General features: G+C 47.7%; 1 protein-coding gene and 1 non-coding gene across 6 annotated transcripts in view; both read left to right on the top strand.

The window, feature by feature from the left end:
- Window positions 1-17,817, top strand: part of LOC144176532 (ribonuclease H2 subunit B-like) — a 96,925-nt gene that overhangs the window by 45,655 nt on the left and 33,453 nt on the right. For all 5 annotated transcript variants that reach the window (XR_013323798.1, XR_013323799.1, XM_077705219.1 and 2 more), the window contains exons 6-7: window positions 6,509-6,649; window positions 10,885-10,966. Coding sequence is in view for 3 of the 5 variants with exons in the window: in XM_077705219.1 (XP_077561345.1) it covers window positions 6,509-6,649; window positions 10,885-10,966 (223 nt within the window). In the remaining 2 variants the exon portion in view is untranslated. The remainder of the gene's footprint in view (window positions 1-6,508; window positions 6,650-10,884; window positions 10,967-17,817) is intronic.
- Window positions 4,310-4,382, top strand: Trnat-agu (transfer RNA threonine (anticodon AGU)). Its single transcript has one exon. It is a non-coding gene; the product is annotated as a tRNA-Thr (tRNA).

The following is a 17,817-nucleotide window of genomic DNA, read 5'->3' as shown; positions in this document are numbered from 1 at the left end:
ACCTCGGAAAGCAAAGGGGAGGATGTAGTAGCTCAAGATAAAGAATTTTGAAAATTAAGAAAGTAGAGAAAAAATGCCCGCCAGGTGGGATCCGAACCCACGACCTCCAGAATACCCGTCTGGTGTGATAACCACTACGCTACCGGCGGGGCTACTTTAGCCGCCACTTTCTGGGGTATTTATGTTCAGGTGTTTTTGTTTCCTGCGCTTGGGGGTGGTAGCCAGCGCCACTCGGACTACTCGGGGTGAAGGGGACCTTCTTCTTAACCCCCGGGCCGTGACTCGAGCGTCTACGACATGTCGAGAGTGGTCGACCAGCGTTGAACCCTCTTAAAGCTCCCTATGGCACCAAGACTGCCAGAACAGAGGCCCTCGCTATGCATGTAGCGAATCAGAATAGGAAATGAGGGGCTCGTTGAAAATAAGACAGAAATAAGAATTGGCAGTCAGGAAGACCTCGGAAAGCAAAGGGGAGGATGTAGTAGCTCAAGATAAAGATTTTGAAAAATAAGAAAGGGGAGAAAAAATGCCCGCCAGGTGGGATCCGAACCCAGGGATCCGAACCCAGGTGGGATCCGAACACCTGGCAGGCATTTTTTCTCCACTTTCTTATTTTTCAAAATCTTTATCTTGAGCTACTACATCCTCCCCTTTGATTTCCGAGGTCTTCCTGACTGCCAATTCTTATTTCTGTCTTATTTTCAACGAGCCCCTCATTTCCTATTCTGATTCGCTATATCGATATATATATATATATATATATATATATATATATATATATATATATATATATATATATATAGTTAAGAGAAAAGGTTCCTGGCTGTGAGGTTAGCTGTACGATAGAGAAGTCAAACTGAAAAACGTAACATTTATTCTAACGTTTCGACCGTGGACCGGTCTAGTAGTGCAGATCAGTTGGGTTTCAATACATTTCAGTTGTGGGCAGAGCAAGAAGATGTATCAAGCAAAACGTAGGCTCTACGCGACACAGAAGTATGCGAAGCCCCAGAACGCAAAGGGGGGGAGCGTTGGAGTGGTGCCGGGGAGCAGAGGGGAAAGGGGGGCGTAATCGAGGCATCAAGGCAGGCGAGGCTGTAGGATGAGAGGAAGGCGTAGCATGGCACTGAAGTCACCACGGGAAACCAAGAAAGTGAGGGACTAAGGAGGGGCTCGTTTCTTAAGGGGGGACACTGGTCTTGAAGACATTTTTGTTATTTTTGAACCAATCTCCTTGAAATTTGCACATTAGGTGTGTTTTAACATCCTGAGCGCAAATATGCAGTCAGTTTTCATCTATATAGTCTAATTTCAGAGTTTTGCAACATGTTATGTCATTCCATTTCGGGCAATTTTTTAATTATCTGCTTATGATATACTTGAATAATTCTTGTTCCTTTGTGCTCTCGAAGGACCAGGGAGTGCAACTATACCACAGCAGTAATTTTATCACTGTTTCTGCAATTGTTCTGAACTTATGAAATGTCAGGTCATCAATTATCAATTTTTTCGTAAAACAAAATGCATAAGAAATTGTACTAGTACAAAGAAATTCTATATTTTTGTGGTTTTATTGCACTCTTCAGTTCTTAAGCTTTCAAATGCAGCAAGAATGATGCAAATCTGACCAGTACATCCCAAGATATTGTACCCGACAGTTGACCCCTTGGGAAAAAAACTGGTTTTGAGAAAACAAGGCACAAAGTTCGGAAATGCAGGGGAAAATGGCCATTTAGCCAACTTCAAATGGTGACAGCTTTGTGAATACTTATGATACAGCTATGATATTTTGCAGGTACATTCTTTGGGACCTATAGACTGCAAATAAAATTAATACAGAAAATTGATTTTTTGGCAAATTCTTGGTCCTCAAGACCAGTGTCCCCCCTTAACTGGAAATTGACTGGTTATGAGAAAAGGGTGGGGGAGACCAGAGTTAATTTTGGATGCCTAGTGCAAGCGTTAATACACGCTCACAACACACAAAAAAAAAAAAGAGAAAGAAAGAGGAAGGAAGGAAGAGGGGGATTGAGGCAAGAGAGGGTTTTTTTTTTTTGCGGGAGGGGCGCGAGAACTGCAGTGGGAGAATGCGGGAATGCAAGAGGTTTGGAGAAAGCCCCAAAACGGCACGTGGTTTCACATGGGGTGAAAACGCGGAAGCGATTTCTTGTGTAAAATGTGACGGCCGTCCACGAGGCAGACGCAGAAAGGCAAGGTCATGCAATGCAAGGACAATACAATGCAAAGTAACGCTAATTTAAGCTAGATCACATAAATACCGAAATATAAGTGGACATAAGGCCGAATAACACATACAAAGAGGGAGATATACAGTGCCACCTTCAATGTCTAGCATCTTTTCCAAAAGACCGGCTTGTGTGTAACATACACGCTTTACATCTCCAAGCTCTACAAGCGCACCATCACATTGCACTTCAGTAGATTCCAGCCCATTGTGAGATAACTGGCAATGTGAAGGCAGACATTGCTGCAACCGTTGCGCATAAGCATCGTGCATCGGCAATAGCTATACCATTCTCCAGGAAAGATGCATCTGTCCTTGCATCCAGCGTGGCATGGAACATGCAGCGTGCAGCCTGGGATGACGTATCACGTCATTACGCGCCATTATCTTTCATCGATCCCAACTGCAAATTTAAAATGCCACCAGGACTCTCCAAGCGGGTAGAAGCAATTCTACATCGCATGCGGTTGAATGTTGCATACACGTGCAACTTCCTCTTCAAGATAAAACAGGCTACGTCGCCACTCTGCCCACACTGTGATGTGCGAGAAACCCTGCAGCACCTGCTCTGTGAATGTGCTCGATTCAGTGCTCAAAGAGTGTCCCTCGCAGTGACTTTGGGACTGCCACTTTCCGTGGACATGCAGCTAAAGGACGTTTTAGGACCATGGGCTTGTCCCAAACGTGCTTTACGGGCTACCAAAGCTCTGATAGAGTACCTGAAACACACAGGTCTAGACCAGTCACTGTGAATAGCTTGCCGTATCTGTGCGCATCAAGTTCTTGAACATCATCGTCCTCACGTCATCAACTGGCGTAGCAAGTTAGGCATTTTAGCCCAGCTAACATCGCCAGACTTCATTAAAGATCGCTCTCTCTCTCTCAGTGCCACATGAAGTTCTCGAGGAGCGTTCATGCAAGATCATATTACCAATAGCAATTGTTCAGTGCAAAAGGACACAGAATGATTGATTGGAGGGTTTAACGCGCCAACGCAACGCAGGCGATGAGGCGCGCCGTAGTGGAGGGCTCCGGATTAATTTTGATCACCTGGGGATCTTTAACGTGCGCCGAAATCTCGAACACACGGGCGTTTTTGTTTTTCGCCTTCATCAGAAAAGCGGCCGCCGCGGCCGGGAATCGAACCCGCGACCTCGTGCTCAGCAGCGCAACGCCTTAGCCACTGCGCCACCGCGGCGGGTAAAAGGACACAGAATGATAACAATAATAAAAAAAAAACAACAAAAATAAAAATAAAATAAAGCAAGGGGTACAATGGTGAAATCTATGTACATTCGTGCCTATACGGTGCGGCAACAATACACAAGTAGTACACTAACACAGTACAAAGTACATTACGTGTATATATATATATATATATATATATATATATATATATATATATATATATATATATATATATATATATATATATATATATATATATAGCGCGAATCAGAAGTCGGAAATGAGGGTCTCGGTGAATTAAGACAGAATAAGGGTTGGCAGTCAAGAAAACCTCAGAAAGCAAAGGGGGAAATGCGGTAGGTCATAGAAACAGATGAAGAATTTTTTGAGTCAGAAAGAAAGTGGTGAAAAAATGCCCGCCGGGTGGGATCCGAATTCACGACCTTCAGAATACCGGTCTGGTGCGATAACCACTACGCTACCGGCAAGGCTGTTTCCCCACCACTTTCTCCAGTATTTGTGTTAAGGTATTTTTGTTTCCTGCACTTGGGGGTGGTAGCCAGCGCCACTCGGACAACTCTGGGTGAAGGGGACCTTCTTTTTAACCCCCGGGCCGTGACTCGAGTGTCTACGACATGTCCAGAGTGGTCGACCAGCGTTGAACCCTCTTAAGCTACCTTTGGCACCAAGACTGCCAGAACAGAGGCCCTCTCTATGCATGTAGTGAATCAGAATGGGAAATGAGGGGCTCGGTGAATTAAGACAGAATAAGGGTTGGCAGTCATGAAACCCTCGGAAAGCAAAGGGGGAAATGCGGTAGGTCATAGAAACAGATGAAGAATTTTTTGAGTCGGAAAGAAAGTGGTGAAAAAATGCCCGCCGGTAGCGTAGTGGTTATCGCACCAGACCAGTATTCTGGAGGTCGTGGGTTCGGATCCCACCCGGCGGGCATTTTTTCAACACTTTCTTTCTGACTCAAAAAATTCTTCATCTGTTTCTATGACCTACCGCATTTCCCCTTTGCTTTCCGAGGTTTTCTTGACTACCAACCCTTATTCTGTCTATATATATATATATATATATATATATATATATATTCTGCATTGTGCTTGGAACTCCTTTACCGATAGTTGAGCAGTGTGTGAAACCGCTCGAAGCATTCTCCTGGGTGCAGGCCAGGGTTGTTACTGCAGGTTTTGCAGAAAAGCACAGGTTCCCACTGGCCTCCTTTTGTTTTTCTATTGTTGCTTTAGCCTGGCAACTTGTAGCAGGAATGGTTTGTCCCATGTAGCCTTTACTCGCACTCCATGCTTGCATACAGGCCCCGCTTTTTGGCTTGAGCCCTCAGATCAGCTGTTAGATGAGGTTGCTGTGGTACTGCAGGTCTTCCTGCTCTGTCTCACCATGTGTCTGCAGCTGTGTGCACCTCCAAATAAAGCGACTGACAATGGAAACCTCTAGATGACAGGAAAAAAATCTTCGCCACCTATTTATTGTCTTTCGACAAAATGCATAACCCACAGTGTAATAATCCCCCGGTGCTGTCTCCACCGCCGTCGTGGTCTTTGTCACTCGCTTCTGTCGAATCACTGTCATCACTAACTGATGAAGGCACGCAATTCTCTTCCTCACTGAACTCATCGTCGCTTTCACTACGTGCTCCATTGTAGAACACCCGCAATGAGGAACTGCCCATTCTTTTCAGCGAACAGCGTGCACGTGAAAGCGCTCCTGTATCCAGGGTGAACATTCGGCTGCACCCTAGTGCCAAATGAAGAAAACCTCAACCAAGTTCACGTATCGCTTTAGAGATGGTGCATCATGTTCACAAAGAATGCGCGCACAGCGCAGCGAAAAACAAAAAAAAAAAACCCTGAACACCCATGTGGGGCTACCGTAAAATCCCGAGCAAGCGCCCCTACCCGAACAAGCGCCCCCCCTCCATTCTCGATTGATTTGAAATTTGCGCCAAATCCCGAGCAAGCGCCCCCTGCCTTTTTTTAACCTTGTCCGGCGCTTCACCCATTTTCACAAAACCTCTTACCTAGTTGTTCAGTATTTTCTTTTCTTTTTTTGCTAAATATTTGCATGTTAAATTATAGAATGACGCAATTTTTTGGAAAAATAAACTGTTTGGGCTTACGTATGTCACGTGCAGTATCCCTTCCCCATGCGTAGCCAGCACACGGCCGAAGCCGAAGCTGGCGGAAACGTGAGCCAGCCGGAGCCAGCATAGCTGCTGACAGTCGCCATTTGCCATTATCGAAAAACGTGTAGACCGTCCCACGTGTGCGGGACGTAAGCGAGAAGGATGCATTCGTACACAGTGAAAAAAAGGTTGAGGTTGTAGAATGGCATCGACAAACCGGCAGAAACGTGCACGCGACTATTTGCGTCCATATTGAGTTCCGGTCCGCTACTGTAAAAACTTTCGCGGGATAGGTATTGGGGGAGGGGGGGACGCTAGCTCGGGATAATACGCCGCCATTTTGAATTTCGGTCGACGACCGAGCAAGGGCCCCCCTCAAAAATTCCTCAAATTATCTGTTACCACAGGGGGGGCGCTTGCTCAGGATTTTACGGTATGCCCAACAATAGACTGCAAAGGGCTGAAGACCAGTGTCACCATGCTTAGCCATCACGATGGGTGGGCATTTTTGTTTTGCTCACTGCCTCATCTCTTTAGCAGGGACAGTTTCACAGTGATGTGATGACGGGGCTCCTTGGAAGCGGCTGCCAAACGAGTTTCGTTTGTAAACAGAGTGCAGCAGCCTGTGTTGGCACTGGAAAGTTTCCGCAGAGCAGTACTAGTGACACCTCTCAGGTCGGAGGCCGTGTCATGGGCGCCCCGGGTGGCTGTGTGGCTGTAAACCTGGCTGCACGTTAGCTTGCGGGCGCAGGCCTCCTGTGGGAACAATGAGGGTCCGACGTGGCTGCTTTTACGAGGTTGGGGCTTAGATCAGGCTTCAATTATTCAGATACGTGGTGCTCCAGCTTCCACTGGTCGCTATTGGTGGCTCCAGTGCTTGGCTCGCAAATGATTGGCAGTGAAGTGAGCATGGTTGTTGGCTGCAGAGACGGAAGGGGAGGAGGAGGTCCGGTACCGCTACAATGAGTCCCTGTGCCTGCGCTGGCTGGCCAACAAGGTGGCCGCCGTGGCAGCCACGCTGGAGTCTGCGGCCATCCCAGTGACCAGGGGCCAGACGCCCGCCAAGGGTGAGGAGCGCCTCTTCGGGGCCCATTTCTTCGGCTCTGGCCTCTGTGGACTAGCGTATGGGATGACAGGGGGCTGGCTCTGCTGGAGGAAGCACTACCAGCTGTACTACCAACCACCAGGACGGTCAAAGTTGAGGCTTTAATGCCTGGTAAATACAAGTGACACGACCGGCGAGGCCCATCCATGCGCAGAGGGGCCAACCTTGTAATACACTAGCAGGTCACCATCACCATATGCCTATCTACGCCCACTGCGGGGCAGAGGCCTCTCCCATGGATCTCCAATTATCCCGGTCCTGTACTAACTGCAACCAATTTATCCCCACAGACTTCTTGATCTCATCTTCCCTGCCACGCTTGCCTACCCTTAATGACCAACGGTTATCTTGCCTGCTCATTACATGCCCTGCCCACGTCCATTTCTTCTTCTTAATTTCTACTAATATGCCATTAGCACTTTCGTGACCGCGGAAAAATAGTAGGTTGTTTTCGGGTGTTCGAGGAAATAATTTTTCCTTGCCTCAGACAATGAGTGACACAGAAGTGTAAGTCGATAACCACTGTCCCAATTATTAAAGTGCCAATAAGGCACTTGTAGGTACCCACAAGCAACATCTAACTGGGGTATTTTCATTGTCAACACAACACGAAAAAGACCAGGGACGAACGAAGACGACAAACAAGCGCTGATCGTCCCTGGTCTTTTTCGCGCTGTGTTGACAATGAATTACCAACTAGCCGGAACCCTTACACTTTGAGGTATTTTCAGCAACATACTAATTGCGTACTCATTTTTCTTTCTTATAATGAAAGCCCGTGAAGTATGAAAAGAATGATGTGACGGAGCTCTCGCCTGCATCATAAAGCAGTGCCCTGTAATAGCGTAAATGGTGATAATTGGCCAGACAGAATTTTGAAAAACCAAAACTGTTGCAGGGCGTACTTCCACAGCACGCGCCCGGCTAACCATGAACGCACACCACGCCGGTAATGGGCAACTGACCCCAAGGCTTTATTCACCTTTGATTATATACACATGGGCAACCGTGGCAGTGGTGCCCTCTCACGATCGGTAGCACACACACCAATCGTCACCGTGGTGCCATCTGTCTATATGAGCACACACTACAAAAACGATGAGAAAAATAGAAAAAATTCAATTTTCACAAGTGATCTGCCAAAATCAAAAATATGCATCTTGTACATCTCCCCCCAAAACCGAGAGTAGACAAAAAAAGTCCGCAAAAAATCCAAAATACAAATAAAAAGATAGCGAAAAGGGCGACCTGTGTAACGCCCTGAATTTCTACAAAAATGCACATTTGGCGACAGTTACACCTGCAATCTTTATAATAGCTTAAATGGAGATAATTGGTTGAACAGAAATTTTAAAAACCAAAAAAATAAGAAAAATAGAAAAAAAAATTTGCAAAAGAGATCTGGCAGAATCAAAAATATGCATCCTATACATCTCCCCTCAAAACCAAAGAATAACATAAGAATACTGCGCATTAGTAGGCAATTCAATGAACTTCTGCAGATTTTTTAATCAGTATTGTCAACTCTCAAGTGTTCTTTTTCATGCCTGTTTCACTGTATGCGACACTCGAGCAAGTGACTGGCCAGTAAACATGAATGGGAGCAGTGCACTTCTTGGATTGAGCCAATGGATCGTCGTAAGTTCACCAGTTTCATGGGACAATTGAACGGCGATTTTCAACTGTTGGCACCTTTGTGCCATCATAAACAACAACATTTTACATTTTCCTGTCGTACCCGCTGCCGTGGCTCAGTGGCTAAGGCGTTGTGCTGCTGAGCACGAGGACGCGGGCTCGATTTCTGGCTGCGGCGGCCGTTTTTCTGGTGGAGGCGAAAAGCAAAAACGCCCGTGCGTTCGAGATTTCGTTGCACATTCAAGATCCTTAGGTGGTCAAAATTAATCCGTAGCCCTCCACTACGGTGCGCCTCATCGCCTGCGTTGCGTCGGCGCATTAAACCGTACAATCAATACAAGTTTTCCTCTCATAGATGCTGGTCGTGAATGTCTTTGTTTGAAATGATTAGCATTTATGTAAAAATTTATGGTGCCTGCTTATATATTACCTTAGAGGCCTAAAACATTGTAACATTGTTTTGCCTGCCTATTTTTGATGCCTAAAATGTGCTTTTTTAATGCCTAAATATCTGGCTTCGAGTGATGACCATTGTAAAGCGTTTGTGACAGGCTGGGTGCACAGAACTGAAATGAAGGTACCGTGCTGTGTGGGTTTCTTTTCTGTAGACCTTGAATGTTGTGGCAATTGCTTAGGGATGGGCGAATATAGATTTTGAGGTTCGAAGCGAATTCGAAGCGAATAGTGATTTGGTCGAATAATTTCGAATCGAATAGTTCGAATAGTACACATTGCAAATCACAAAGACAAATGAGCAACTTGTGACCTGACTAATGTACACAATTTTTTCTAATAATTAGAACTCACGTAGGCACAGCATTGTGCAAAACTATTACCAGTTGAACATTTATTGCAAAATCTTACACACAGCTTTCCTTTGCTGTATTCACAAGTTTTCATGAAGAAATGCCTGTTGCGCCACATGCTCTAGGTGCAGCAGTTTCCGCCGGCTGCTCATTCATAGAGTTCCTGTATATAGCTCCCGCAGGGAGCTAAGAGTTGCGCGACCAACCGCCATCTTTGTTATCCGGATTGCTGCGGGAAAGCCGCCCGTCGCGGGTGAAGGAGCCTCGCCGCCACGCTTCCGACGGCGGCCGACGCGCGGTGGGGGCGCTTCGGTCGGCGGCGCCTCACGCTTCTGCTGCTGCTGTTCCTGGGCGGGGCGTGGTGCCGCCCGCGTCGGCGGCTGCGGCGCAGCCGTAGTGGGAGCTTCTCTGCGCGGCATGGATAACCGGAGTGTCGCAATCACGGCGGCGCGTGGAAAAAGGTCGCGCGACTCTTAGCTCCCTGCGGGAGCTATATACAGGAACTCTACTCATTCACAAGTTTAAGCGCCGCCTAGGAGCTCCGCTAAAAAAAGAAGTATTGTAGCCACTAGTATCCTCGGCCGTAGCCAAGCAAAGCGCAAGTGGCTGGCTGCCATTTTGAATAGGCTCGCTTAGTGCGGCGTACCCATAGGCGTACTGCCGCACTGAGCGAGCCTATTCAAAATGGCGGCATGCCTATTCAAAATGGCGGCCTGTACAAGTCTACTGGCTTGGTGCCGCTATGTTCGGAGCGGTGTCGTTTCAGTGCCGCCTTTTTTTTTTAACCTAAAGTGTGCTGGCGGCCGAGAGCTTCGTCGAACCTCTAGGCAAGGCAGCAACTCGGCAGTGCCGGCACTGATAATAGAAATGTCCGCGTTGGTGGGTCTTGAGCCAAGCCTGGGGTAACTCTCGGAAAGCTTGACCGAAAAGCTTGGCTTTTAGCTGCCTATTCGGGAGCATCGAATAATTCGAAAATATCGAATACCTGCATTCGGATCGAAGCGAATAACGAATAGAGAGCTATTCGATCGAATATTCGACAATACCGAATATTCGCCCATCCCTACAATTGCTACAACATTCAACCAACACATCCAGGCAAGGAATACTGCCTGCAACCTGCTCCTCGACAGTGAATTGAATGAATTCTTCCATGCTTTTTAGATGTCTGTAAAGGCACCAAATGTGTCCCTTTTGTTAATGCAAAAACAATGGTCGATATAACGCAGAAAGACCTTGGGGTGTGATTTGAACGAATACAGGGCACGAGTTTCTACTGCTTCCGTTTAAGATTGACGGTTGTCACCGAGATAGGTGCGCCCGTGGCCATGCCATGGACCTGCTTTTAGGTCTCTGCACCCCGAAAATGAAAATGTGTTCTCAAGGCAAAACTGCAACAGCTTCAGAAGATTTGATGCTACAGTAGACGAGATTTGTCAGACCTTAGATTTCGGCCCCAAAGGCCCTAGAAGTGCCTGCTGCCAGTGGAACGTGCATTCTGCTCTGTGCTGGGCTGGAGAAGGGGAGGTTGGGGACTTTTCTGGCTCTGCTATCGCTGTGTTGCCGCACTGTAAATAGTACACTTCCTTTGGGGGCTGGGATGCCGATCTCTCCGCCAAAACCAAAAGGCAGCCCTTTTTCTCAACAGCCCTTCTTCACTGTGGTGCGCCTTCTTGCCCAGTTTGAAGTGCACGGCTTGTGGTTGCATTTTGGACAGAGCGTTTTCCTTTGCTTCTTCTCTCCCCCCGTGCTTCAGAGGACTACATGACAACGGCATTCTCCATCATTGCCGACTATGTTCCGGAGGTGCTGGCCTGTGCGTTGATGTCGTCACTTGGGTACGTGGCTCATGGACGTTTCTCGCATCCCTGCACAGGGCACAGGCCTTTATGTTCTCGTTTCAGATAAGCCCCTCACCCTGCATCGTACGGCCTGAAAAATGCTTGTGGGGCTAAGAATGAATGGCCTGGTTCAATCAAGCTTCAGGCAGAGATAGCTAAGGAAGTAGTTGGGATAAGGGGTGCACTCGTGGAGCAAAAGTAGGAGGAGCAGTCAGGGCTGCTGATTGCCGAACGTATCCTTCAGCGTTTGGGCCCCAAGGTATCGCCGAGAGCACTGAGGCCAGGATTGCTCCCGAGTTCACCAAACATTGAGAAGGTTGTGCAGAGGTTAGGCCTTGCTTTCTGGCAAAACTGCAGAGCAGGAAGGGAGGCCACTTTAAAGTTCATTTAAGAACGCAAACAATTGGAGTGGAAGGTATCGAGTTTGCGAAATCAGCAGGACTAGGGTAGCTTTTTCGAAGTGACATTTTTGTGAAATTTTGGAAATGTTACTGCTTTAATGCTTTTTGTGAGATGGTCAACCCTAATTCAGGTGCAAAATAGCATTTACTTGTGGAATGCTCAGACAAAAAGAAAATCTGCAAAGCAAGATACGCAAGGAAAATTTTCTATCAAATGTTTCAAGGTATTGCAAACACTGCACATAAGCTTTGAACCTTGAGTTATAGCACAATTTTCACTCACACAATGACCTCATATCCTTCATGTGTGACTTGTTTTGCCTACAGCTCCATTTTGCAAGGTGCCTACCGACCGAGAAAACCGGGAATAGTCAGGGATTTTGGGTAGTCTGGAAAAACTCTGGAAGACCTCAGGGAATTTGTGCTTCTGTAAGGGAAAATTAGCTGTAATTTAAAAAGGAACTGAAAGTCACGTAATGCCTGCCAGAGTGAGTTCAAAGTGGACAGTTCCTCGGCGCCCGTTGCTGATGGCGCCATCTGAAGTCATTGGTTCCACTGAAAACTCACTTCGTACGGCTTGCAAGTGACCTCTTTGACCGTTTTGACGGCCGCCGCTGCGCCCCCCTCTCTGTACCCTCCCCCTTTGTTTTTGCATGTTTCCCAGATTTGTGGACCCCTAAAAAGTGGCAGAAAATGTTGTGCGCCGTAATAGCTATTTGTGGCAGTGTGAGGTTACAGGGGGAGGCGCCGTCAACGTGTTACTCCGCCTCGGCCACGGAGAGAGATAGAGTTTATTGAGTGTATAAATATACACTCAATAAACATGGCGGAGTTTTGCCTCTTGTTAGAGGGCAGGAGCCTAGCTGCACTAGCTGCCTGACGCATTGCTGTCTCCCGTGCTCTCTCCCAGACAGTCTACACCCGTTACAGCGGATCTGGCAACAACGGACTTTCGGTTACAACAGACCATTTCTGTTGGTTTGTCTCGTCCCCATGAATTTTAAATGGAGTCCGCTCCGCTCACGACGGACCCGGCTAGAGCAGACTATCGGCTACAACAGACTAAATTTTAGGCGAAAATTGTTTCGACTGAAAGTTTCTAGTGGACTTCCGCGATGCTGGCACCCGATGTGATTTTTCTTTGTTTAATTTTGCAAGAAAACTGTTATGTCTGGCAACATTGCTGGCAGCCGGGTCGTTGGCGCAGCCAAACCAAGCCAGTGTTTTTTTTTTGTGCGACCAGCGGCATGAGCGGCAGGGTAGCTGATTTCACTTTCGGATAAATTAACCGTAATTAATGCTGTCGAAAATGGGGAAAAACAGGCAGACATCGCCACAAGTACAGGCCTGTCTAAGCAGACGGTCCGCTCTACCGTCAAGAACAAGGCCGCTGCTGATAAACGCGACTCCGGTGAGATTGAAAACAGTGCTATCGAATACGCAAAGTGGTGCACCCGGAGGCGAGTCTGCCCTCGTCACTTTTTTTTTTTATGTAATAAAAAACTCGGGTTCAGTGGAGTTCGGTCTTTATTATTCTCACGCATGCATTGTTCCCGTTCCGTTCGGTGAAAAAGGTAAGAAATGTTTCAAGTAGGGGGGATGGTTTGCAATCTGCCGGTAACCGCGCGCTGTCCAACTGGTCTAACTTTCGATTTCACAGCTGTCTGTCATCAGATTATTTCACAACAGCTGTTTCAATGACCCAACTAAAATCGTTAAAAATGTGGAAGCTGCCTTGGGGGAACATCAGGCAGCGATCCGAACGGTTTGACGAACGGTTTTGGGAAAACCTGCCGCGTCGTGAAGGGATTTAAAGGGACCCTGCAACACTTGACATCGATTACTAGTAATGTATTTTGGGATAAAGTCTATTGTCCCAGAAATCTCCTCCCACAAGAATGATGAAAATCCGTTCACAATTAACGAAACTACGCACAATGAGAAATCGCGCATAATCGTTCCCTCTCAACTCGACCGCGCACAGCGCGACGAAAGCTGCGCTCTCTCTCCCGGAGAGGGGGGCGGCTCGCGGCGTTCTCTTCGGCGGCCTTCGATATATCACATGCCGGGTAGTTTTCTCCTTTTCTCCGCTACGCGGAGGGGCCTATTTCCGGTCCGGTGCCACAAAAAAGCAGGCATGGGTGCCTGCTCGCAAGTGCGCGCTCGGTCTGGTAGGGTGTTTTTGAAGCAATAAACGTTTCTGGTAGAGTGGTCCCGTTGAAAGGGAAGTATTGAGCTCATCACTCAAACTCCGCGCGCACTCAAAACACAAAAGAAACGGCAAAACTGTGCCTACAGGTTCAGGCATAGAAGAGGTTCGTGTACAGCGATGACGACGACGGAAATGGGAGAATCTAGGCGCGAAGTTGACCAATGATAGCCGATCGTGCAGCCATGGCCTATGTGACGTCCCTTAGGCCATGCCAGGGGTTGCATAATGAGGACAACTGAAGAGAGAGTGGTTGGTTTTTCCGCGTCTTTCACATCGATTTGCGCGCTCACTGCTTCACGTGCACGTGTAATATTTGGCTCAGGTATTCCTGGCCGTGTAATCTAAACGTCGCGCAGGTTTACTTGTACTGCTCAAAGAGTGTTGCAGGGTCCCTTTAAAAGAGCTTAGCTAATTCTGATGGCCACGACTGATATTTTATAGCTGGTTAATAATTGCGCCTCGTTATATTCTTGCTTTATTTGCTCAGATTATCACGCTTGTTCGCATGCACTAGGTTTTTTCCAAGTGCCGGTGCTAAGCTTCGGAAACGGTGTTTACGCGATTCTTTGCCATCGTGCAAACCGTGTGCGGAGGTGCTGCGGGCGTGTAGAAAGAACAAAGTGTATGTACTATGTATACGCAATATCGGTCAAAGTATCCACTTTAGGGCTGATACACCCCCCGTCGGATACTGCATACTTTGGCTACAGCAGACGTTTTTTTTTTTTCCGGATTAAGAGGGTCCGTTGTAACAGGCGTAGACTGTACTTGCTGGACCCCATGTCGTCCGCCAGTCGTCCGCCTTTGGCAAAACAAACCTCTTCCAAATGCAGCAGAAAGGTTTGTGTTGTAAATACAGTAGAATCTCGATGATCCGAATCTTGCAAGACTGCAAAAAATATTCGTATTATCCAAAATTCGTAAGAACCAACACAGGCCAAAAAATTGAGCACTAAAAAAAGTTTTTGTTTAGTTCTTTTCTTACTTCCGCGTGAAGAAATCCGTGATGATTTTCTGCTTTATTTTTTTTACCTACATGTCGCTGAGCAGTCCTTTCTGGACTTTTGTCTCCTCACTCGTAGTGCCCAAGCTCCACTACACACCACAACAGTCAAGCGTGAACTGGATGGCGAGTTTTTGCACGCGATTCGTGTGTGTCGGCGTTACTAGTGTGTCGCTACGCTAAACTGATGAGATGCTCTAGTAAAACTGCCCTTGTGGTGTTTACATAGCGTGATGCAAAAATTTACCGTTTAGGGTACGCAAATACAACAAACACAGTACTAAAGCTGGTTCTCGCGGAAATGTTAAGGCTTACTACCTTGGCAGATATTTCGTGGGTGCTTTTACTAGCGGCGTGGATGATGTTTTATAGCACCGTTTTTCCCCACATTATCAGCTCATTTAGTTCACAAGCAACTTCGTGTGTGCTTTGAGCGGCATTTTAAGGAGTGGTTAGAAGTGGTCGCTCGAGCGCCCCGCATCACTTCACGGCTGAAGCTGCCGCCGTGTTGCCACCGCCAGCCGCACAGCTTGCGGATGGTTCCGCGGTGGAGTCAGCGCTCCTGTGAAGTACGCGATAAGTTTTTGCGAGCAGAAAACAACAGCCCGGCATTCCTGGAGAAAGAGTGGCAAAGAGGGGAGAGAGAGCCCGTACGTCGCCGTTGCTTGCTCGCTCCGCAGTGGGCGCCTTTCCGGCTCGTTTGCATCATCCGCTGGGCTGCGCAGGTCCGTTCGTAAGAGCTGAAATTTTTCCCATTGCGAACAATGCAATTTCGCCGGGACTTATCGGAAATTCGTACCATGCCGAAATTCATATCACCCAGAAACGTATCATTGAGATTCCACTGTATGTAAATATGTTGTTTCCTGGCTCGGGAATGAGCTATGCTCTGAGCTGGAGCGAGCTACGTGGCCGCCGGAGACTGGTAACCGCTTGTATTGCGGTCAGCCTCGTGCGCTATGCAGCTCGTTCTAAAGATAAACCGGATCTGCTGGGAGTGTTGGTATAATTCGATATAATCTGACCCGATAAGGCCCCACTAGGCTCAGCTAAGGTGGGGATTTCCTGCACTCACCTGTACTACACGAGCGTTTGAAAGGACATCTGAGTTGAATGGCATTCAAAATTTCAAATGCCATTCGAACTGGAAGGAATTACGCCGATGTACACGACAATTCTCAAAGGCAGTTGTAAAGTTTCCGCATTCGCCCGCCATGTTTTGGTGTCGCCACTGCTGCCCTGTTTCAATCTTGACAAAAATTTAATTTCAGTGTTAAAATGGGCAAGAAAACAGTTAATATGATCAAATTGATAACAATCTACAAGTGGGCACAAAACATGCACAAACAGCCAGTTTCTTTTTTCTTTTTTTCGCACCACCGGTGTGGGAGTACCAAGTTACTCTGTAATCGTGGAGCCAGTGAGAAAACAAAAACAAGTGAAAAATGTACCTACGTATGAGGATCGTGCACTTGAAACACGAAGTTTTACTCGTAATTAATTCTTTTTGTAATTACAGCATGCAGAAACTGCACCCGAGAGTATGGTCGTTCGCGTTTCAGAAGCCTTTGAGAACCTCAGAGGTCGTTGGTGGTGCTCCTTTGACTCAAATGGCATTTGAACGAAAGGCCTTTAAAAACGTCGTGTAGCAGCCCAAAGGTGTCAATTGAGTCAAAGGGTATTCGACTCAAAAGCCTTCGAAATACTTGTGTAGCTCAACTACCCGTGCTACACAAGCTGACAAACCTGGGAGATGGACTAGGTGTTGCGTCTTACGCGTCTTTCCCAACGTACCAGTAACCTTGACATGCCACTTAATTGTATCGTGCCACTTGCAAGCCGGAAACTTGTGGCACATATCCTCAGTTTGATATTGTTCCTGCGGAGGTGCTCCAATACCTCATTGCCGAACTACGAAGCACTTGATCCCATGTCCACCAACGCGGTAAACTTCTTCCGAGCTATTGTCAGCCCAATGAAAGGTGCTGGCGAGTTGGCGGATTGTCCCGCACGACAAGCCAGTGGCGTGAGTGACTCACTACTCTTGTAGCCACCATCAGCTGTTTGGTGTTGGTTAACGGTGGCCTTCTGGTGGCCTTCCTATCTGGCCTTCCTTCATTGCATTCCTTCTGTGTCCGGCTACTTTTCGCGCCAAATTGTGCTGTCTGCAATATGCAGGAATACGAGTCCAAAGCTCGGTCTGACAGTTCAAACCCAACTCGGAACTGCTCATCAGCGTATAAGACGGTAGCATCCAGTCTGCTTAGATGCGACGAAGGGAGCCCTCTATTCCATGCACAACGAGGCTCTAATGAGTGTGCCGCAGACGGCTGGGGACAGTACGCAGGCACGGCGAAAATGTCGCCCTGAATGCATTTTGCCTCTGTGGCGAGCTTCTTGAGATCCCTGAATATCCCCCCTCACAAGTAGGCCATAAATGCCTGGTGTGCCTGTTGCGTCCTGCGATCGACCTTTTCTGCATCTGTGGCTCTAGGGTCAGCGAGGTGATAGCGACCTTCCATTGCTCTCATGTAGTCCAGGAGGGAGTCATCTGGATGCTGGGTGTGCAGCTCAATCTCCCAGCTCAGCCTCTCGTAGTTAGCAGGGAAAACTCTTTGCAGAATTTTGCTCGGGAGCTCTCCATTGTGCGCTCTCACTCTCCTACCAGTTGGAAACATCAAGCTTCCTGGTCCATCAGCGAAACTAGGACTATGCAACTGAGAATTTTGGCCTCCGTGAGCCCCGTCGCCTGCTGGCAGGGCTGCAAACGGTCCAGGTAGTTGTACGCGCTGACACTGTTGTGGTTGTCGCTGTACTTAGGGACGTCAACCTTTACGCACGACTTCCTTGCCGGCACTGGACTATGGAGGTCATTGCACTACGCCCACCAAATTCTCAATTAAGTGCATCGCGTCTTGCAGCAGTGCTTGTGTCATTGGCTGACTAACGCCAACCGAAACAGTACAGGTAGGACGCGGTGTTGAGAACTGGCGCTGGCTCGCCTCCGGGCTCAACCCATTTTTTCGTCAAAATGTTTGCAGCGGCATCTTCCGTACCAGGTGGGAAAAGTCCCCATTGCCAGTGCCAAGTGTTGAAATTCCTGACCAATCAGTGCTGTGCAGAAAATGAGCCCATAGCTCCGACAACACCTGCGCAGCCTGGAGGTCAGACTCCTCAGCCATTGTTCTTTGTTCTCGCGCTGGAGTTTGTTAGTGCTAACAAACCGAGTCCA

Source organism: Haemaphysalis longicornis, unplaced genomic scaffold (genome assembly GCF_048455015.1).
Source record: "Haemaphysalis longicornis isolate Haplotype H1 unplaced genomic scaffold, Haemaphysalis longicornis Haplotype H1 scaffold_1, whole genome shotgun sequence".
In the NCBI taxonomy this organism is placed as follows: Eukaryota; Metazoa; Arthropoda; class Arachnida; order Ixodida; family Ixodidae; genus Haemaphysalis; species Haemaphysalis longicornis.
Note: the sequence above shows the minus strand (reverse complement) of the source record. Positions and strands in the feature narration are given on the sequence as shown.